The sequence below is a fragment of the Trachemys scripta genome, chromosome 15, assembly GCF_013100865.1.
Source record: "Trachemys scripta elegans isolate TJP31775 chromosome 15, CAS_Tse_1.0, whole genome shotgun sequence".
Lineage (NCBI taxonomy): Eukaryota > Metazoa > Chordata > Testudines > Emydidae > Trachemys > Trachemys scripta.
Genome location: NC_048312.1, coordinates 22,906,696 through 22,928,995, shown reverse-complemented (window position 1 = coordinate 22,928,995; position 22,300 = coordinate 22,906,696). Strand labels below are relative to the sequence as shown.

General features: G+C 49.0%; 1 protein-coding gene and 1 pseudogene across 1 annotated transcript in view; one reads left to right on the top strand and one right to left on the bottom strand.

Annotated features, from left to right (window-relative positions):
* LOC117888236 (serine/arginine repetitive matrix protein 4-like) overlaps positions 1-16,112 on the top strand; it is a 108,255-nt gene extending 92,143 nt beyond the window's left edge. The window contains exons 2-5 of the mRNA XM_034791465.1: positions 3,198-3,344; positions 9,571-9,657; positions 12,650-12,724; positions 16,082-16,112. Of these exons, the coding sequence (XP_034647356.1) occupies positions 3,198-3,344; positions 9,571-9,657; positions 12,650-12,724; positions 16,082-16,112 (340 nt within the window). The remainder of the gene's footprint in view (positions 1-3,197; positions 3,345-9,570; positions 9,658-12,649; positions 12,725-16,081) is intronic.
* Positions 1,355-2,291, bottom strand: LOC117888294 (annotated as a pseudogene).
* Positions 16,113-22,300: the final 6,188 nt, after the last annotated feature.

The following is a 22,300-nucleotide window of genomic DNA, read 5'->3' as shown; positions in this document are numbered from 1 at the left end:
TCCCTCTGAAGGGCGGGTAGAGGGGCAGCCATCTCCAGGCTGGGAATGGGCTTCCCAGTAGTTCCTACTGCCTCTCCTACAGCAGCTTCTCTGCGGCTGGTGCCCTGTGCTGCCCACCCACCTCGGTGACTGGTGCCCTGTCCCATCCCCTCCCCACCTTTGCGCCTGACGCACATACGCCTGGCTCAGGTGTCTCCAGCAGGACCCATGGTGGCTGGAAGGCTGGACTGTGCTGGGCCCAGGAGTCATAGAATCATAGAATATCAGGGTTGGAAGAGACCTCAGGAGGTCGTCTAGTCCAACCCCCTGCTCAAAGCAGGACCAATTCCCAACTAAATCACCCCAGCCAGGGCTTTGTCAAGCCTGACCTTAAAAACCTTTAAGGAAGGAGATTCCACCACCTCCCTAGGTAACCCATTCCAGTGCTTCACCACCCTCCTAGTGAAAAAGTTTTTTCCTAATATCCAACCTAAACCTCCCCTACTGCAACTTGAGACCATTACTCCTTGTTCTGTCATCTGGTACCACTGAGAACAGTCTAGATCCATCCTCTTTGGAACCCCCTTTCAGGTAGTTGAAAGCGGCTATCAAATCCCCCCTCATTCTTCTCTTCTGCAGACTAAACAATCCCAGTTCCCTCAGCCTCTCCTCATAAGTCATGTGCTCCAGCCTCTAATCATTTTTGTTGCCCTCCACTGGACTCTTTCCAATTTTTCCACATCCTTCTTGTAGTGTGGGGCCCAAAACTGGACACAGTATTCCAGATGAGGCCTCCCCAATGTCGAATAGAGGGGAATGATCACGTCCCTCGATCTGCTGGCAATGCCCCTACTTATACAGACTTATACAGCCCAAAATGCCGTTAGCCTTCTTGGCAACAAGGGCACACTGTCAACTCATATCCAGCTTCTTGTCCACTATAACCCCTAGGTCCTTTTCTGCAGAACTGCTGCCTAGCCATTCGGTCCCTAGTCTGTAGTAGTGCATGAGATTCTTCCATTCTAAGTGCAGGACTCTGCACTTGACCTTGTTGAACCTCATCAGATTTCTTTTGGCCCAGTCCTCTAATTTGTCTAGGTCTCTCTGTATCCTATCCCTACCCTCCAGCGTATCTACCTCTCCCTCCTGTTTAGTGTCCTCTGCAAACTTCAGAGTAGCAGCCGTGTTAGTCTGTATCCGCAAAAAGAACAGGAGTACTTGTGGCACCTTAGAGACTAACAAATTTATCTGAGCATCTGCATGAGAGTTTGGGTGGGTGTGAGTGAGCCCATGTGTCTGAATGCAAGATAGGGACAGAGTTGTGTAATTACCCCAAGTAGGAGACAGCGTGAGAGATGCAGGGAAAGGAAGAGATTCAGTAACAATTGCTTTGGGCCCTCTTCATTAACCCTGCTTAGGGATGGTACAGATGGTGGCCAGCAATGCCCGGAAAATGTGCCACAGTGGCTAAGGCATGGTGGAAGCTATAGCCATCTCCTGTCTTTGTGCCACTGTATTCCATGGTCCCAGGGAAGCCATGATAAGTCTACTTTGTGCTGGGCAATGAATCCCACTGTCTGTTGGACGCTACAGGTGGCCCCACCTTTGCCGAAGGACCACCCCCCCCCCATTGGCTATGAATGCGTATGGGTTCTGCCCTGCTGAGTAGTTTTGATGGGGGTTGCCCACAGCTTGGATGTTTCCAGCTGCGCGGATCAGATAGTTCTGGTGGAATTTGGGGTGCACTTCCAGGTACCCGCTGGGCTGGAACCCGGTCTGTGTGAGGCACTGAGCCCACTCCAAGCACAGGTTGTACTTCTGGCATCTCTTCAACTTCATCCTTCAGTTCTGGAACCAGGTCTTAACCTGCTTGTAAGTGAGTCCCAGAACTGCAGCCAGTTCCCGGATCTGTTGGGGGCTGAGGTATTTCTGGCTCTGGAACCGCTGGTGCAGGGTTTGCAGCTGCTCCTTGGAGAAGGCTGTACGGATCTTGGCCTTCTTCATCCCTCCCTCTCTTTCCTTCCCATTCTTCTGAGGCTTGGACACAGGCTGGGGGGACGAGGATTCTGTCTGGGGGCCAAATCTGGTGTGAAGTGGCTGAAATTCTCAGAGCTGGAGGAAGCAGGGGAGAGATCTGAGTTCTGGCTTTCCTCCACCGGAAACCGAGCATCACCAGCTGCTTCTATTCCCCTTCCTGGGCATGACAGAGCACGTTCTGTACCCCCTGCTGAGTTCCAGTAAAACTCCCCGTAGCCCATGCCAGTCCCACTTGGGTAAGGCTGGTAAGGGGGCCCAGCCAAGTGAGCACTCATGTGGGTTTGGTTTGAAGGGGTGTTCCTCCCCCACCTCCCAATAGACAGCACCTCACTCAAGGGCTGGAGCTCAGCACCTAAGCAGGGTTAATGCAGCGGGCCCAAAGCAATTGTTACTGAATCTCTTCCTTTCCCAGCATCTCTCACGCTGTCTCCTACGTGGGGTAATTGCACAACTCTGTCCCTATCTCACATTCAGACACATGGGCTCACTCACACCCACCCAAACGCTCATGCAGATGCTCAAATAAATGTGTTAGTCTCTAAGGTGCCACAAGGACTCCGGTTCTATCTGCAAACTTGAGTCCAACCTGTGCCTTGGCAGCTCCTTCCCCTCCGGGTCCTGTTCTCACCTCTGTGAGATACTGTGGGGGTGAAAAACAAGGGGGGCACAGAAACCTAGATCTACCCCTCCCCAGCATTTCCATTGCAGGGGCGCTAGCCCGCTCCACCGCCCAGTTCCGCCACCCCGGGCTCTAGGTGCATATGAATCTCTACAAACCACCAACCACCCAGAGCCCATATCAGCCTCTTTCCCACCGAGCTCCCCTTTCAACTCACCTCCCTGACAGAGCTTGGGAGCAGAGGCCTCCCGTTCTGGCCTGAAAGCCAGTGGATGACTCTTGGCAACTCTCTTCATCACTCTGGGCCTCAGTTCCCCATCTGTTATATGGGGAACTTCCTTCCTTTCGCTTACTCTCTGCCTCACCACTTCGCCTGCAAGCCCTTTGGGGTCGGGTCTGTCTCCCTGTTTGTTTGAACAGCGCCGAGCACCGGGGGCCTCTGGTCTCGGGTGGAGCATCTGAGCACTAGCGTAACACGCACATTAACGGTTGTAGTCCTTCAGACAAGGTGACCTCGCGGGAGAACCGCCCCTTATTGCTGTTTCTCTGATCTGTTGTCCAGCAGCGTGACGCCGAGCTGCCTGTCGTGCCCAACGGAGGAGAGACGTTTGGAAAAGCCGAGCGGAACCGCAGCTCAGGAGGCCTCCAGCACCAATGGCTGTGTGAAAGGAAAGGACAGCAGACAGTACGCCCACCACAGATCCCGCAGGTAAGGTCCCAGTCACTGAGGCCCTTCCTGGGAGCAGTGGCTAAAGCAGTGGGGTGAGGTTTTGTGTGTGTGTGGGGTGGGTGTACATAGCCATCTTCCTAACCCCTCTGCAGGATCCTCGCAATCTCCATTGAGTCTCCTGTGAGAGTCTACGACAGTCGAGTCGCTCCATTAACTCATCCGGCAGAGCTCCCCTTCCCCCCGCTTCTGAGGCACAGGCACTTATTAGCTCAGTTCCACTAATGCATACAGACCCGCAGCCCCCAGGAGCTTCATCTTCCCCTTGTGGCAGCAGGGTTTCTGCAGCGCCACCTACACTCGCTACACTGCCCCTCCGCCCCCAGGACGCTGCAGCAGCCATGGGCCCTCTCTTCCAAAATGGCTGCCTGCAGGGGGCACTTGAGTGAATGTGCATCCACGCAGTGGATGGCCACCATTTCAAATTCTTAGAATAGGGTGGCCACACCCATGGGTCTGGCCTGAGCCCTCCCTGCCTCCCACCCACACAGGGCCAGGCTGACGTCCCCCACATGGGTCTGGCCCCAGCCTCCCCATCATGTCCCCCACATGCGGGGCTGCCCGAGACCACCCTTGCCAGCCCATGCGCGGAGCCACCTGAGGCCCCCCTCTCCCTGTTGCGTGCGGGGCAGGTCAGCCGACCCGAGACACTCTCCCTAGCCCTCCCTCCAGCACCGGGCTGGTGTAGCCACTTGTTCCCCCCCACACACCACACGTTCCTCCATGCCCCACTAGGAGTCCCAGCCCACTTTTTGGGCTAAACTGTGCATTTGTCCAGTTTGCTCTTGCCAACGCAAACAGGACACATGCACAGTTTTGCCCGAAAAGACAGGACGGCCGGGACATATGATCACCTTAGCTTAGAAGGGGTTTGAAGGCAGGCCAACTGCCAGCATCCCAGTACTCTGCTGTGAATGACGGAGGTGCTAGCCATGGAGACTCACCATAAGAGATTCCCTTCTGCCCATGCCTAGACCATAGAAACAACAGCACAGGGCTTGTTAGGGCAGAGGTTCTTTATCAATTCTTCCTTAACTTGTGGTGGCTTGAAAGGGGAAAAATGAATCAAAAGTTTATAAATGATGTGAACAGCCTTTCCAAGCCCTGCCTGTTAAATTATCTTTGGGATTAAAGCCGATGCGTTTGGTTAAAGCTGCTAGAGACACAGAGAGAGAGAGAGAAAGCACATTTCATATCTTCAGATTTCAAGCTAACCAGCGCAATAATCTGAAGTGTATTTTTAATTAGACTTTGATGACAATCAGAGAGAAACAATTCAAGTCAGATGAACTCAGGGAGAAAGTTTCTACATCAGAGACAAAAGAAGTTATCTGCAGAAACCAGGAAGGGCTCTACAAGAATCTGCATGGGGTTGAGGGGACGAGGTTAAAGGTTCATTCTCCTGTCACCCCCTAGGCCATGGAGGTGCCGGAACTGAAAAACTGGATAAGCTGTCAAGAGGCAGTGGAAAGGGCTGAGAACTGAGCATTTTCAGAGGGGCAGTGGAAAGGGCTGAGAACTGAGCATTTTCAGAGGGGCTGAGCAGTCACAGCTCCTACTGAAATAAATTAGGTCGTGAATATACATGAAAGATCATGGAAGCAGATTGGATGAGTGTTTAATTAAAACCTTGGACTGGGGGCTTAGGGGATCTGGGAATCCATTCCCAACTCTGCTACAGACTCTTTGGTTGACCTTGGGCAAGTCACTTAATCTTTCTGGGCCTTAGTCCCTAATCAGTAAAATGGGAATAGAAATACTTCTCTCTCCTATCTAGTTAGGCTGTAAGTTCCTTGGGGCACTATATATTTCTCACTATATATCTACAATGGGGCTGTAATCTCAGCTGAGGTCCCTAGGTGGTTAGCAGATGCCTGGTGCTTAGTGTGGTATCAGGGTGCTGGGAAAATAGCATAAAGCAAGAGTAAATTGGAAGGATTATATTGTCTACCCTCCATCAGAATGTGTTGTTAGTCTAGACTTGGCTTGCTAATTTTTTAGTAGTTTAGGCCTAGACTGTACCATATTTACACATGTTGAGTGGTATTTAATTGTGCAATTAGAACCACCGAAATAAACACTACTATTATTATTATTATTTATATCTCAGTGCCTGGAGCCCCATTAAAGATCACAAACACATGGTGAGAGGCAGACCCTAACGTGAAAAACTTTAAATCTAAACAGTAAAGAAAGAGTGGGGAAGAGAGGGGCATTATCCCCATTTTACAGATGGGGAACTGAGGCCCAGAGAGTTTAAGGCCAGATCTTCAAAGGTAGTAAGGTGGCTTGAGATTTAGACACCTAAGAACATAATAACGGCTGTACTGAGTTAGACCAATGGTCCATCCAGCCCAGTATCCTCTCTTCTGACAGTGTCCAATGCCAGGTGCTTTAGAGTGAATGAACAGAACAGGTCAGGTAATCATCAAGTGATCAATTACCTGTTGCCCATTCCCAGCTTCTGACAAAGAGAGGCTAGGGACACTTCAGAGCATGGTTTTGCATCCCTGCCCATCCTAGCTAATAGCCATTGCTGGACCTATTCTCCATGAACTTATCTAGTTCTTTTTTAAACCCTGTTATAACTTTGGCCTTCACAACATCCTCTGGCAAAGAGTTCCACAGGTTGACTATACATTATGTGAAGATATACTTCCTTTTGTTTGTTTTAAACCTGCTGCCTATTAATTTCATTTGTTGACCCCCTAGTTCTCGTATTATGAGAAGGAGTAAATAACACTTCCCTATTTACTTTCTCCACACCACTCATGATTTTATAGACCTCTATCATATCCCCCATTAGTCATCTCTTTTCCAAGCTGAAAAGTCCCAGTCTTATTAATCTCTCTTCATATGGAATCTCTTCCATACCCCTAATCATTTTTGTTGCCCTTTTCTGTACCCTTTCCAATTCCAATATATCTTTTTTGAGATGGGGCAACCAGATCTGTACTCATTATTCAAGAGGTGGGCGCATCATGGATTTATATAGAGAAATATGATATTGTCTGTTTTATTATCAATCCCTTTCCTAATGATTCCCAACATTCGGTTAGCTTTTTTTAATGCGGTTGCACACTGAGTGAATGTTTTCAGAGAACGATCCACAATGACTCCAAGATCTTTCTTGAGCAGTAACAGCTAACTTAGACCCCATCATTTTATATGTATAGTTGGGATTATGTTTTCCAATGTGCACTACTTTGCATTTATCAACCTTGAATTTCATCTGCCATTTTGTTGCCCAGTCACCCAGTTTTATGAGATTCCTTTGTAACTCTTCCCAGTCTACTTTGAACTTAACTATTTTGAGTAGATTTGTATCATCTGCAAATTTTGCCACCTCACTGTTTACTCCTTTTTTCCAGATAATTTATGAATATGTTGAACAGTAGTGATTCCAGTACAGACCCCTATGGGACACCACTATTTACCTCTCTACATTCTGAAAACTGACCATTTATTCCTATCCTTGGTTTCCTAACTTTTAACCAGTTACCCACCCATGACAGGACCTTCCCTCTTATCTCATGATAGCTTACTTTGTTTAAGAGCCTTTAGTGAGGGACCTTGTCAAAGGCTTTCTGAAAATCTAAGTACACTGGATCTCCTTGTCCACATGCTTGTTGACTTCCTCAAAGATTTCTAGCAGATTGTTGAGACATGATTTCCCTTTACAAAAACCATGTTGACTCTTCCCCAACAAATCATGTTCATCTGTGTGTCTGATCATTCTGTTCTTTACTATAGTTTCAACCAATTTGCCAGGTACTGAAGTCGAGCTTACTGGCCTGTAATTGCTGGGATCACCTCTGAACCTTTTTTTAAAAACTGGCATCACATTAGCTATCCTCCAGTCATCTGGTACAGAAGCTGATTTAAATGATAGGTTACATACTGTACCACAATTAATAGTTCTGCAATTTCACATTTGAGTTCCTTCAGAACTCTTGGGTGAATACCATCTGGTCCTGGTGACTGATTACTGTTTCATTTACCAATTTGTTCCAAAACCTCCTCTGATGACACCTCAGTCTGGGACAGTTCCTCAGATCTGTCACCTAAAAAGAATGGCTGAGATTTGGGAATCTCCCTCACATCCTCAGCCGTGAAGACTGATGCAAAGAATTCATTTAGTTTCTCTACCATGGCCCTATCTTCCTTGAGTGCTCCTTTAGCATCTCGATCGTCCAGTGGCCCCACCGGTTGTTTAACAGCCTTCCTGCTTCTGATGTACTTAAAACATTTTTTGCTGTTACTTTTTGAGTCTTTGGCTAGCTGTTCTTCACATTCTTCTTTTGCCTTCCTAATTATACTTCCTTACACCGACATACCTTTGAGACTCTGGACCTGATTGACTTGCCCATGGTCACCCAGGCACAGCCGGGAATTGAAGACAGATCTCCCGAGGCACGGGGCTGTGCCTTCCTTCCTGTTGTGGACTAGAGTGCGCCTCAGTCATGAGTAAGGGTGGCAGACGCTGGCCCCCTTGCAGCGGTGATAGTCTGGCTCCAGGTAGCTATGTAACTAGAAGATTGCTGCTCTCCTGATGCTGGCCAGAGGAATATATTTGTGATGGGACCTGTTTCTCCATGTTAAAATAAACTAGTGAGCAGATAACTCGGGGGGCCAGAGAGGGAGGGGCATTCTGCTTGCTACACATTTACCACCTGAGCCCTGGCAATGAAGGAGAGTTTCTTTACACGTTCCAAAAATACTTTGCTGTTCAGTTATTCACGGCTCATGAGGAAAACATTAGCATCACGGTTAGTTTTGTAGGGCTATAAAAAAAAGTGTATTAAAAACACTAAACAATTGGCTTTTTATGGTAGCGTCATTTGGTAGTAATTCAAGCCCTAGATAAGACCGATTCTACCCTGGGCCCTGTAAAATGCAGCGAAATCCCTGAATGTAAATCAGTGACAGCTGCAGAACAGCTCCCCTCCCCCTCCCTCTGCAGCCTTGTCATTCTAAATATCTTCATGCTCTGATGATTTCCATGTATCAAGACTTGTCCTTTCTCTAGCTCCTATTCCAGTCTAGTCTGGTTCTGCATCGGAGGATCTCAAAGCACTTTCCAAATAGTAACTAAGTCTCACAATATCCCTTTGGCACAGGTGTCATCTCTCATTTTACAAATGGGGAAACTGAGGCACAGAAGCATGCAAGCAAATGTAGCCACTAATTTTGGAGGCCTCAATTTTAGGGTTCCCAAACTGCGACACTCTCCCTCCTGACTTTCAGTAGCCGTGAACACCTGCAAGTCCAATTGACCTCTGGGGATGCTCAGTACTTCTGAAAATCAACCCCCTGCTGTGTGGAATTTCCAGAAGTGCTCAGGGTTGGCTTAGCTGTGTGCCAATCACCAGTAAGCACATTTGAAAATCCCACTCCATGTGACTGGAACAAGGTGTCACTGGGGGTCAGTGACAGAGCCAGGAATACAACCCAGGAAACCTGTCTCATTATCACTAGCTTTACTCACTAGACGGCACTTCCTCCCTTCCTAAGAATGTTTGGTTTGCTTAACGGATAACCACAAATTAACTGTCATAGTTTAAACTAAGTGCCCCAAATTCATTTAACTACAGTATTTGCATTTAATTTAAACATAATGAGATTATGTGCTGTATGTTCCAAAATGTAAAAAAAAAAATACCCAGGAACATATTTTTCTGAGGTTTAACAACTGTGTAAGACAGATATATCTCATTATACTACCATAACACCTCAATAAATACGTTTTTGTAGTCAGCTGCTGTTTAACATACATTAACTCTTATTAAATTTAGAGAAATTTATCTGGTTGCCATAATTATTGTATGCGAATTAAATGCCAATTAATTATTTAAAACATATTTACCAAGGGTAACAAAACTTATAAATCTGTTATGGAGCTGTTAACCTCAATAAATATTTTTAAAATAATCAACTGGCATGTGAGTAACATACTGTAACTATCTCATTATATATATATGTTAAATCCTGAGAGGAGACAGTTAATTTAAAGCATGACCAAATTGCTTATGACATGGTAGTTAAGCATATACCCTGCATTATAGATCTGCCATGAAACCCAATCTTTCATGGTACAGCAGGAAGATTCGGAAAGCGTCCTTCAATCAGGACTATCTGGGAATTGAGGAAGTGGATGAAAACAACATTGATTGAAATGGGTCAACTGATTGTCCTTTTTTCTCTCAAGCCCCTCACGCGATGAGGAGTACACGCCACCACCCCCATCCCGGGGGAAGAAAAAGAAAAAGAAATCCACACGTAAGAAGAGGAGGAGGTGAGTTCAGAGAGGGGGAAACCCCACAGACTAGTGGCTGCTCAGATCCCAGACAAAGGAAAAACATCTCCCAGGCTAGGTGACAGCTGGGAGAGCATGTGATCCTATGGGAACGACGATGTTAGCTCCTAGGAAGGAAGGGAATTGTTTAGCCTGGTTCCAGGAGGTATAACTAGAAGCAATGGGGTGAAATCAAGAGAAAACAGCTGAATATCAAGTTAAACGTCCTGACAGTGAAATCTGTTAGGCCATGGAATAGCCTCCCTAAGAGAAAACAGGGGAAGACCCATCTCATGGGACTTTTAAAACTAGACTGGGCCAGACACTAGGAAATGGATCAGAGGGCACAATTCTGCACTAAGCACCCATATAGGGCTTTAGCCCCAGACCCACAGGGGTATGTGGACTCCTAATTTACAATGATTTCAAATTAAGTGCAAATTAAAAGCATGCCCCTGGGTTTTTTGCCTGTCTAATCTCATATTACTTTCAGCGGGACTTCATGGTGCATGTTCTGTTCTGTTCTGTTAAGGTCATTCTACCAGGCCTGGGTGACCAGATGTCCTGATTTTATAGGGACAGTCCCGATTTTGGGGGCTTTTTCTTATATAGGCGCCTATTACCTGCCACCCCCGGTCCCGATTTTTTACACTTGCTGTCTGGTCACCCTAACCAGGCCCATCACCAGGGCGTCTGAACACCTTGATTGTATCATAGCAGGACTCAGACCCATAACCTTAAGCCAGCAACTACAGGGCAGGGCTGTGCTGCCAGGACCTAACGCTCAGGGATAAGCTGTGTGTGAAAAATCAGTGCCAGGAGGTGGCAGCCGTGCAAAGCGGTGTCAGCTCCAGCAGCCTTGAAATGGGAAATTCCACCCAGCACACTCAGCTGCAGTAACACCTGCTGAAATCAATGTGATGTCTTCATTGCAATCAAACCAGGCAGAAATCCAGAGCCTGGGTTTGCATTTCAACATGTTGCTAGAGGGGAAGAGTCCCCTGATTAAAAAAAGGCCAGGGAGAGCTGTGAAAAAATAAATCTGCTTTTCAGAACTGTCATTCTCTGACTGTCTGTAAACACAGCCAAGCACGGCAGTGTGGTCTAGCTGAAATGACTATAAAGTGGGTTAACGACTGGTTGAAAGACCATACTCAAGGAGTAGTTACCAGTGGTTCACTCTCAAACTGGGAGGACATATCAGGACACGCTAGTCCTGAGTCTGGTACTAGTCAACGTTTCCATTAATGACTTGGATAATGGAGTAGAGAGTAGGCTTCTAAAATCTGCAGAGGACGCCAGGCTAGGAGGGGTTGCAAACATTTTGGAGGATAGGATTGGAATGCAAAATGATCTTGACAAATTGGAGAATTGGTCTGAAATCAACAAGATGATATTCCCAGGTAGCGTGTGAGATGACATTCAGTAAAGATAAGTGCAAAGTACTACACCGAGGAAGGAACAATCAAGTGCACAGTTACAAAATGGGGAACAACAGGCTAGGCTGTAGTACTTCTAAAAAAAATCTAAAGATTATAATGTTTCACAGATTGAATATGAGTCAACAACATGGTGTACTCGCAAAAAAGGCTAATATCATTCTGGGGCGTATTAACGGGAATGTCATATGTTAAGACATGTGAGGTAACTCTCTCACTGTAGTCAGCACTGGTGAGGCCTCAGGCCTCAGCTGGAGTACTGTGTCCAATTCTGGGCACCACACTTTAGGAAAGATGGGGACAAATTGGAGAGTGTCCAGAGGAGAGCAACAAAAATGAGAAAAGGTTTAGAAAACCTGACCGATGAGGAAAAGTTTAAAAAACTGAGCATGTTTAGTCTTGAGAAGAAGATTGAGGTGGGATCCAATAAGTCTGCAAATATATTAAGGACTGTTATAAAAAGGACAGTGATGAAGGTAGGACAAGAAGTAATTGGTTTAATCTGCAGCAGGGGAGATTTAGATTAGAAATCGGGTAAAACTTTCTAACTACTGGAGTAGCTAAGCTCTGAAATAGACTTCCAAGGGAGAGTGTGGAATCCCACAAACACCTGTCAGGGATGGTCTAATCCAGTCTCAGTGCAGGGGCCTGGACCAGAGGACCTCTCAAGGTCCCTTCCAGTCCTACATTTCAATGATTCTGTAAATATTGGGACCCAGGAAAAGTCAGTGCTTGGATCCCAGCCTGGTTCAGTCAGATGCGATACAAGCTTCTCCCAGCTCTACTAATACATTTTCACCTCCCCCCCCCCACACAGCATCCCCGTCCTCCAGGCTAGGGGCCCGACTTCCCACCACCACATTTCAGGGCTCAGCAGTCAGCGTGTGACCCCCTCCTCTGCAAACTGCCATGCTGGCTGTGGCAGCGCTCGGGATCAGACTCGCATTGAGGGGGAAGAGACCTAGAACTGGCGAGTGCATTTGAGGAGGGAGCTCGGGCGATGGCCGAGGAAGGGGGATCGTGTATGTGCTGCAGCCAGGGCTGTGACGGGGGGGATCCCCTGAGTCCTTGGGAGAGGGGGGCAATGCAGTGACGGTGGGGATTGCACGGAGTTCTTTAGGCTGTTCTCAGCACAGAGCTCCCAGTCAACACGAAGCTGCTTATACCCCCACCACGCAGCGCTGGAGCTTGAGCAGAAATGTCGCCAACGTTTCTGTCGGGCCATGGTGGGGTGTGGGCACTGCTGCAGCAGGTTGGGCAGTGTTCTCCGATTCTCACGAAGCTCAACCCGGACCTGCAGTCCTCTGGGCCTCCCCTGCACGCTGCCTGGCAGCTGTGGCAAATTCAGGGGTCTTTCGTGATGGGAACAACACCCGCCAGGGAGGGAATGAGGTTTCGCTTGTCCTCTAAGCAAGGACTGGAATGCAGGTCTCCTGGGTGAAAGGCGAGTGTGGTAAACCCCTCAGGCCCCAGACGCTCACCCCCAGCAGACAGACTCCTCCGGCTTGGAGCACCACGTGCCCAGTAAGTAACGTGTTGTCGCTGTTCCCCAGGTCTCCATCGTATAGCCCCTCGCCTGTGAAGAAGAAGAAGAAGAAGAAAAGCTCTAAGAAACGAAAAAGAAACAGGTATTCCCCCTCAAACGCTCAGCCCCGAGCCTAGCGCCTGCTCCTCCCCAGGCACTGAGCCCAAGGTGGTTGAGTGCAGCTGGGTGGTTTGAGTTAGAAGGAGGCTTAGAGGTAAAGGGTGTCCATGCTGCTCGGCCCGCTGTCTGGGCAATGTTGGCGCCTGTGGGGAGGGCCAGTGTGACATCTATGCGCCCCTTAACTCCCACGTTACCCCGTGCTAAAGTGGGATGTAGCTGGTGCATGGGAGTCCCTGGGAGGGATCCTGGCTGACCCAGGGAGCTCCCACTGCAATGGGATCTCTGACACCCTTATCACCCCACCCACTCTCAGGAAGTTAGTACCTGCATTGGCCCTAGCAGGGAGCAACACCTGGGCTCTTCCAAAGGGTTGTGCAGAGCCTCTGCACAGGAGTGCAAGGGGCAGGGAGGCTGCCAGCTCTCCCTCCCTCTCTTCCCTTGCAGACCTCGCAGGGCCGGGCATAATTCAACTTTGTTCTCCGGAGGCTTTGGCGTTAACACGTGGGCCGTCCGCATTGCTCACCAAATGAGTGTCTGTCTGTCCGCAGACTCCTGCAGACAGCGCGGGGCCAGGTTTCTTTCCTAGCCATTGACTCTTCCGGCTTGTTCCCCTTTTTTCAATGGAAGCTTAAATTCTGGGACCAAGCAGCTGTAGCGCAGCCTGCACATGCCAGCTCAGCCCGACTGCTCCCGTACGGTCTCAAGGCCAGACCGTTGAAACCTGCCCAAATGTCACCCTGCACAACTCAAGGAGGTGCAAACGCTCATGAGGCAGCGTTCTGATGTCCTGGGGGTGGAGGCTCTAGAAATAGGATGGAAGGCTAGGACCAAACTCAAAGGCAAGGTTTATAGGAATCCCTCTGAGCCCAAACCATTGCATTTCCCCGGGCCCTCGCCCCCTGTCATCCCATTTCCATCCTGCTTTATTACTAGCTCAATGAGCCTCAAAAGAACCCAAATATTGGAACCAGTGACGGCCTCAAACACAAACCCTATATGCCAAACTCAGCCCCCGCCCCCACATCCCTCTCCCCCCCGGCCCGGCCCAGCCCAGCCCAGCCCGAACATTTAGAACAGCTCGGGTGCACATCTACAGCTGACCGTCCCAGCAGGCATCTCTCTCTCCAACAGGCCAAAGGCAGATCTGAATGCCTTCAAAGCAGGAGACCTGCTGTGATCTGGACCTAGCTCCAAACTGGCTAGCTCGGGCCCATCTCTAATGTAAAGAACACGATTAAATGTTTAAATATCAAACATTCCAGTTTCTTCTTCCAACCACTAACCCAATATTTGCTGAGAACAATGGGTGCCATCTTCCTCGGAAAGTTCATGTATTTATAATTGATTGAACCAACAAGCCAGGACAGTCTAACAAAAGGGACAAAACAAAAGGACTAAAAAGTGAGCCCAATACTCAGGGAGAGAGAGAGAGTGGGACAGAAAAACTCCTCCAATGCACTTCACGCCAAAGGAGCATGCCATATTCCTCCCTAGATTGTACCCTGCCCCAGCAATGACGGGCCCGATCGATCCTCTGCTGCTTTGCACATGGTGTAGCCATGTAGGCCGTGCAGAGCAGGGACAATCCATCCTCTGTTCAGAACAGCAGCCTTTAACACCCACTTTGCACAGGTGGAAATGGTGACCCCGGGTGCAAAGCAGTGGGGAACCAGGCCCACAAACGTTGATGGAGAGGCTCCTGCTTTACACCAGCGTCCCTGAGATCAGATTCGGGCCCATATAGCTGTAGTATTAAATGGGGTGTTGGGCACTGTTAGGGGGCTTTCCCTTCACCCCCTTCCCTGGTTCTTGTCACGCAGGCAGAAAGCAGAAGGCCAGAAGTCTGAAGGGCAGGCAATGTTTATTGGGGTTAGTTTCAAGCAAGCGTGTCCAGAGCTCTGACACCGCTGAGCGTTGCTTCCCAGTGCCCCGTTCTCCCACTCCTTAGCAGGCATAATTATACCTGCCCTTGGTCCCACCTCTTACAATTTATGGTCATGTTCCATTTGGGGGGGTCGTGAGTCTGGGGACTTCGTCCCACCTCTTTTGTATCCCATGAGAGGGGGGAGGGAGGTTTTGCTACGGTGAGGGACAGGCATTGCTTTGGCCTTTTAGTACATCGTATACCTTTCCAATCATCCCCCATTGCCCCTCCCGACTGGTTGCTTGACCTTGCCTTGAGATAGGAGTTGAGGCAGTCTTCAATATATTATATTCCCACCATGCCCAGTAACACTTTAGCTGTTCTTATCTATTCCCATTATACTAACAACCTATCTGGCTGGGCAGAAGCAATACAGTGTCTTTTTTCTTTGTTCACGCATGTTAGTAAGAATATAAGAATATCAAAACTCAAACGGGCAAAACAGACCCAAACTTCTATCTCTGGTGAATATACAGGCCTGAATCCTACATTATCATTACTAACCCTCCTGACAGGCATGTGTATAGAATCAGCTCACCTAGAACACAAGTCCTGACCATTGCATCAGTCCGAATCCTGCCCTCCACCGTCACCAGGGAGTAAGGCCTGTAGAGCAAGAGAACCACCATGGTCTGGTTTCAGAGAGGCCGGGCTAGGTCCCCCACCCCACATTTAACCCAAAGGCAAGGATTTGGCCCAAGATAAAGAAAGCCGATAGGCCGGGGGGCCCCCTGACTGCTCAGTACGGACGGATTACAGCTGCCCATTGGGCAGGCACATCTCTCTCCGCCAAGGCTGAGTTAGCTGCAGGGCTAGATTAGCACCAGCAGGGAAAATGCAGCCAATCAGAGGAATAAATAGACCCCGCTCAACAGAGCTCTTCCACTCAGGGCATTCCCAAGAGCTCAGTTCCTGGCAGGCTAAGCTGACTGGGAAGGCTGGCACGTAGAGGAGTGTGATTCCCAGCTTGGAGAGACAGCCCCACACTAGCTCTGACGGAGCTAGCGCACTAAAAATAGAGCGTCGCTGCAGCAACGCAAGGAGCGGGAGAGACTAGCCACCCGAGGACGTGCCCAGCCTCTCAGATTGGTACATACACGGGGCAGCAGTAGCTCTTCCCATCACTCATGCCTCCACGGCTAGACTATTTTTAGCATGCTGGTGTGGGTGTGTCTCCCCAAGATGGGACGTACATCACCGGCTCGCAAGGTAGACATATCCTTAGGTAGCTAAATGGCAGCTGAGGTCTATTAAAAGGTCCTTGTTGGGTGGACTCTTCTCTTCGCCATTTTAACACCTTTCCACTGTCTGTATGAGGGAGCTAGTCTGAAATGTGTCCGTCTCTGAACAAATGCAGCAGTGTGTGTTGATTCCACAGTGACATCTACATTCAGTTTATATATTTGCTTCTTGCAGGTTATCTTCAAAGAAGAGAAGACACAGGTAAGGGCTCTGAAAGCTTTGCCACCCACTTACGCAGTATAGGGTAATTCTGCCCACCTGGGGTGATGGGAAACACCATTGGACTCTAGGGAAGTCCAGATTTGTTAGTGCTGGTGCAGGAAGGTGTGAGTTTTACCTAGCAGAGCTTATGAAATGCCCTAGGCTCCCCCTCCACCCGCAGAGCATCTGAGGTTAAAGCTGCATTGGGCCATCTCAGCCTCTTCCATTGGGGTGGAATTCAACTCTATGTGCTGCTTGACCTGAGTGGTGCTTGGGTCTCATGGTGGTCGCTCTATACACGGGTGAATGCTACCGCTGGTCAACTTCTGCCAGCATATACAATCATAGGCCATGCACTAAATCCAGCTCCTGGAGTGCATATTTATATCTAGGTTAAGGTTAACCCTTCCTTGAACAGGTAAATATTAAAAGGGAGAGTGCACAGACTTAGACGGACCAGTACAGGAGTCAGACATTCACTGAGTGTTATTTTTGCCTTCCTATGTGCAAGGGCATTTGGAAGATTTTCTGCAGTGGTGTCCTGCTGTGCTGTTACATCAAAGGGCCTGACAGTTTTCCCTTTATGGATCCCGGCTTTGAGGCATTCCGATAGCTCCTGGGTTTTAATTTGTCCCTTGGGTACCACAGCACTGTCAAAACCAGACATCATTTGCAACCTTGTTAGCTGTGAGGGTCCAGTGTCAGTGAGTGGAAGCCACCCTCCCTCCGACTTCACTGCTAGTTTAAAGTTCTTACTCTGATTGCTCAACGAGGCTGGATGGAAACTCCTTCCTAAACATACAGATTTCGGGGCTCAACTTATCACTGAGCAAGCTAGCATCTGATGTCCGTTTCCTACTGTGCTGGCTGGGGCTTGATCCGGACTGTAATTAAAGGTTCCAGAATGTGGATTTTAATGAAAAACGTGGGTTCCCAAGACAGCTTCTAGGGGGTTTTGTGGTGGGGAGAGGTGCAGCTTCAGAAAGCTGAGCTCAGGAAAGTATGAAACCTCTTTCTAGGGGCAGATCTATAGTGGCTTGGCCTGCATTCTGAAATTGCATTTCTCTCATGGTGTGATTTACCAGCAAATCTACACTGTGACGAGAATCCTTCATCTGAAGGGCCTTATGCAGGAAGCTCCTTGTATCCTACTGTAATGGTCCCTCGCTCTCCCTCTCGGAGGGATGCCACTCAAGCTGGTCCTATCAGGCCAGGACCAGAGTCTGCAAGACAGGCAAGAGCCCCCAATAGGGCTGGGTGATTAATAGTCCCTGTCAGGCTTTTGCCTGGGTTTGGGTGGCTCAAGCAGTTAGCCCTTAAACCGAGTCTATTTAGGCTGGCTGTGGCCTGGGCGGAGCTCAGGCAGCCAGCAAACAAAACAGTCTCTAGGTGAGCCAGGCCTGGGCCCGAGGAGGCTCAGGCAGCCCGTAAGCAGAACAGTCTCAGGGCTGGGTTCAGCCAGCAAACAAACAGTCTTTTAGGGGAACTGGGTCCTGGGCTTGGAGAAGGATAAGCTACCAGCAAGCTACAGTCTTTCAGGGCTGGCTTTAGCCTGGGGAGAGTTCAGGCAGCCAGTAAACAAAACAGTCTACAGGTGAGTGGTAAGGGAAGCTCCTCTTCAGAGCTAGAGCCTCCTCTCACAGTGTAGGGGGTCAGCCACCCTGGGGTGGGGTGGCAGGGGGACGCGGGCCCACCCTACTCCACCGCGTCCCACCCCAGGGCCCTGGCAGGGGCAGAATCGGCTGCCCCTGCATTGGTGGGGATCCAGCCACAAAACACCGACTGGGCCACCCCTGGCTCTGCAGCCAGCTGCTTCGGGGCTGCCCCTGGGTCACTTCTTGCCACCCTGGGGTTCGGTACCTCTAGCCTCCAGGCTTCTTCCAGCTCCTCGGGGTAGACTGCAGCAGGCACTCCGGGCCAGACCTCGTCGGCATCTGTGGATTGGGCACTGCCTGGTGAGGGTTCCTCTCGGGGATGCGGCAGAGCGTCCTTCCCCTCCACAGGGTCTCCCCCAACTGTGCTGCAGGGCCGGCCTTTTATACTTCCAGCCACTCCCCAGTACTTCCGGCGAGGGGGGCGGGGCGATCTAGGCTCCACCCTCCAAGGGGAGTGTAATGGTCCCTCGCTCTCCCGCTCGGAGGGAGGCCACTCAGCCTCGCTACACCTACTCATTGAAGTCTTTGGCTCTATGGACCCAAGTCACCGCTGCTTTATTCCAGATTTACACTGGTGTAACTCCACCGATACCAATACATGTATATTCAATCTATAGTTTTCATCCACTTTCTCTATAAGGCAGGTGGGATGATTGATCCCTTTGTTTGGGGCTCATAAGACAACATGTGTTTTTACTGAAATACAATGGAGCAGATTCACTCTACTGGGGATAAGTAAACCCAAGTCCATTGGCGTGAATGGAATTGTGTCCATTTGCATCAATGGTGAACAAAACATGCTGGTGATTTCTGAGATTCAATGTCCTGTTAGTTTGATTGTTTTGGCTGATTAGAACTGAAATCTTCCAATTAATTAGCTATTTCTTATTTAGTTCCTCAAGCCCAAAAAGTAAAAGAAAGGAAGAAAGAAAACACAAAAAACAGTAAGTAGAGACGTACTGAACTATCCAATGTGTTTTTGCTGAACTGTCCCTTTAAGAGTCATGGATGTGTGGGAGGTTTGGGTACCAGAAAACTGTTTCTTGGTATTGTACGGGGTTAGCCACAGATGGGTACCCGTCACAGTAAACCTCCTCTTGCATTTTGAAATCACATGCTTATTTTCCAGCTCAAACAAGGGATGTTTTTATCCTTCCCAAGGAGGATTTGAATTAGAGCTGGTCAGTGTTTTCCAAACTTGAACATTTCAAATTTTGAAGCTAGAAAATCTTCGTGTTGGGGATGGAGGGGGGCGGGGGGGGTGGGAAATCCAAAAAAGTTTGTAAAATGTTTGTCCCTTTTCTCTGACCAACTCTACTTGGAACGTAAAGATCAAAGCATCCGGGGCTGCCATTTCAAAGGGCAGGGGCTGCTCAGTGGCAGGTCCAAAATACACCACTCGTACTTGGCCTTGCTGGGTGCTTGTGAAAGATTGAAGTACAGCACCTCCGAGAGATGGCAATAGTGTCAGAAGGAGGCTTGGCACATGGAAAGCCCAGTGATCAAATTTTCTTCATGCTGTAGGGACAAAGGCATTCGAAAGCAGCAGCGTGCTTTGAGGATGCATGCTCCACACATGCCTCAATCTTGCAAAATATATGCATTCACGTGTATGTATGGTAATTGTGGACACAAGGACTTCATGCAATCGGGCATGCAAAGGGTGGCTTGGGTGTACAAGTGTCCATTTGCACATACAGTGTATGCAATCTGCATGCACAACATGGGAACAATAGGCACCATTACCTGTGCAATATGCGCATATGTAATTTACACCCATAGCATGGGACCCTCCTTTGAACCTATGATCCCAGAGGTGGTGAAGAGCAAGAGATGTTTCAGGGAGCAGAGGGGCAGTTTGTTAATGTATGCTAACGCAGCTGGGACACTACCTCAGTCTTTAAAGGGCATCCAAACCCCTGCAGGAGGGGTGCACTCAGGAGCGGAGGCTGAGAAGAAACGTGACCAGCACTGCAGAGCGCAGACCAAAAATGACCCCTGACTCTGAGACACGCCACTCCATGCCAGGACAGCCCAGCTTGAGGGGAACGATCACATGCCTGCCTGCGATGTTTAATCTGTGACGCAGTCCGGATGTGGCCCCCCCGTTGCTTTCACTCCCTTAGGGCAAGGTTGCAATTCCCTGACTCAGGAGAGCTCACACCACTCCAGCCAAAATGAGGAACACCCTCTATGACGCAGCATGAGAGGGGTGTTGTGCTCCCCCTATTCCTTTAACTCCTGCCTTATCTCATACTAAGCACAAATAGCCCCATTGATTCCCAGCGGGGTCACTCATGGAATAAGGCACCACTGACTGTAAGTGTGGCTAGGGTGACCAGACAGCAAGTGCAAAAAATTGGAACAGGGGGTGGGGGGGTAATAGGAGCCTATATGAGAAAAAGACCCAAAAATCGGGACTGTCCCTATAAAATCAGGACATCTGGTCACCCTAAGTGTGGCAGAACCTGCCGCTAAGTGAAAAAGAGGAACCAAAATAAATCAGGCGAAGGAAACCGTGTGGTTTCAAGGCAGGAGCTGTCCCCAGGGCCGACTCTGATCTCTTGAGCTGGGTTTTGATCCAAACTGCTAGAGTCTCTCTGGTTTGAGCCAATCTGCAGTGGGCCTTTCCCGGCAAGAACACAGCTGGCTACTCGTTCATTGGGACAGAGGAGGAAATGTTTGCGTCACAGCTTCATTATTTGCGACGTGTGGCTGGTCACCTAAGGCAGATGGTACCATTTCCGCACCCCGATGGGATGGCAAAAGCTTTAAACGCATGTTTAACGAGGATAGTAAATGGTGAAGAGCGAGTATTCTTGCTTTCACATGAAGGCACAGACACAGATCTTTGTACAAGGGGCAAATGTTCACTAATGCCCCCACTCCAAGCATTCAAAAGTCATGAACCAACCCCCCCAAATCATAATCGGCTTGAAATGGTGAGATTTTTTAATAACAATAATAAAGGTGGGGTTCTTCTTATTTGACTCTTGAGGTTTTTTTAGGTGGCAGCTGGGCCACATTTCAAAGCTTTTCTCTGCAGTGATGAAGGCTAGAAAGGTTTCTGTTGAGTTTCTCACCAAATTTCATGCCTCCAGGAGCTGGGGCTTTAAGAAAAAACACCAAATATCATGAGAGTTGTGATAAGATCACACAAGTTGGCAACACATTCCCCAAACATTCCTGTGAACAAAACAACAAACCTGTCGAACTGGCCAAAATCAGCACAGAGCAAATAAGAAGAAGATACAAAAATAGTCAAACCAAACAGCCAACGAGAGTCTAAGTAAATGTTCACCCAACTGCTTTTGCAATGTTCAATCTGCTCTGGGCGGGATGTTCTTTTGTATTGGGGGAGATGCAGTTCTCAAGCAGATGGGCTGTTGGTTTTATTATAGGTTGATTTATTACACCCCAATCGTGTGACATGTGGGCAGAAATCCAGAATTTCTAAATAAAACAATGCACGTGGCCAAATAACAAAGCCGCAAAATTAGATCATGCCCCAGCCCTCATGCTAACAATCCCCTCCTGGCTAACAAATCACTATCTCCATTAGCTGGCACCTGCCCCCTCCTGGCTAAAAATCCAGGCTTCACAGATACCTAAAATGTCACCAAATATGGGCTCTGACCAGCCACCGAAAGGAACAAATGCTGAAGCTGATAGCTTGCCACCAAAAGCCCCGTCATGCCCACTGCAGAGTGCAACCCGAGTGGCAGACAACAAGAATGTTACAATCAATTGTAACTGCTGTAATGGAGCAAAGGGGGAGTGGAACAGGCCTTGGGATGCTGGGGCACATGCATGCATCCCTGTGCGCCTGTCCCTTTCAAACTGGGTGGTCACAGGGCGCATGACTAGGAGCTAGTACATGAGCTACAAGAAGACCGATCTAAGGCTTCCTGACTCTTAAGCCGGGGCAGCACATGGGATTGACTCAGGAAAACCTACAGTGAGAGGTCTCTGTAGTAGCCAGGAAAGGGCTACCTGCGGGGCAAAGATGTGCCTCCGCATCCCAGCTGGAGGAAGCAGGGAAGGCGTCCGTCACCGTGTATTTTGTGTTATTTTGAGCCTCTCTTGCATCTTCTGCTTATTAATAAACCCACCCTGTGGAAAGGGACGTGGGCCTAACCTCGAGAGTTTCATTTGGAGTGACCTGGCTGCTGGGACTTCCCACTTGCCCAGAAATAAGGAGATCCCAGCCTGCAGAATAGTTTGTGTTACAGTTGCCCAAAGGATGTTGGCTGATCAGACGTGCTCTTCCAGCCTGGCAGATGCACGGTTTCATAGAGCTTAAGGCGAGACGGGATCGTTCCTGTCATCTAGTCTGACCTCCTGCATTGCACAGGCTGTAGAACTCCACGCTGTGGTTCCTGCTTCGAGCTCGGTGACTTGTGGTTGAGGTACGGCCTATCTCTTGGAAAGGCATGAGGTGTCCATCTGTAAACTCCAAGCGATGGCTAATAAGCCTCACTGTTTAGAAAAATGTACCCCTTATTTCCATTTTGTCTGTTGCCAACTTCAGCTTCCG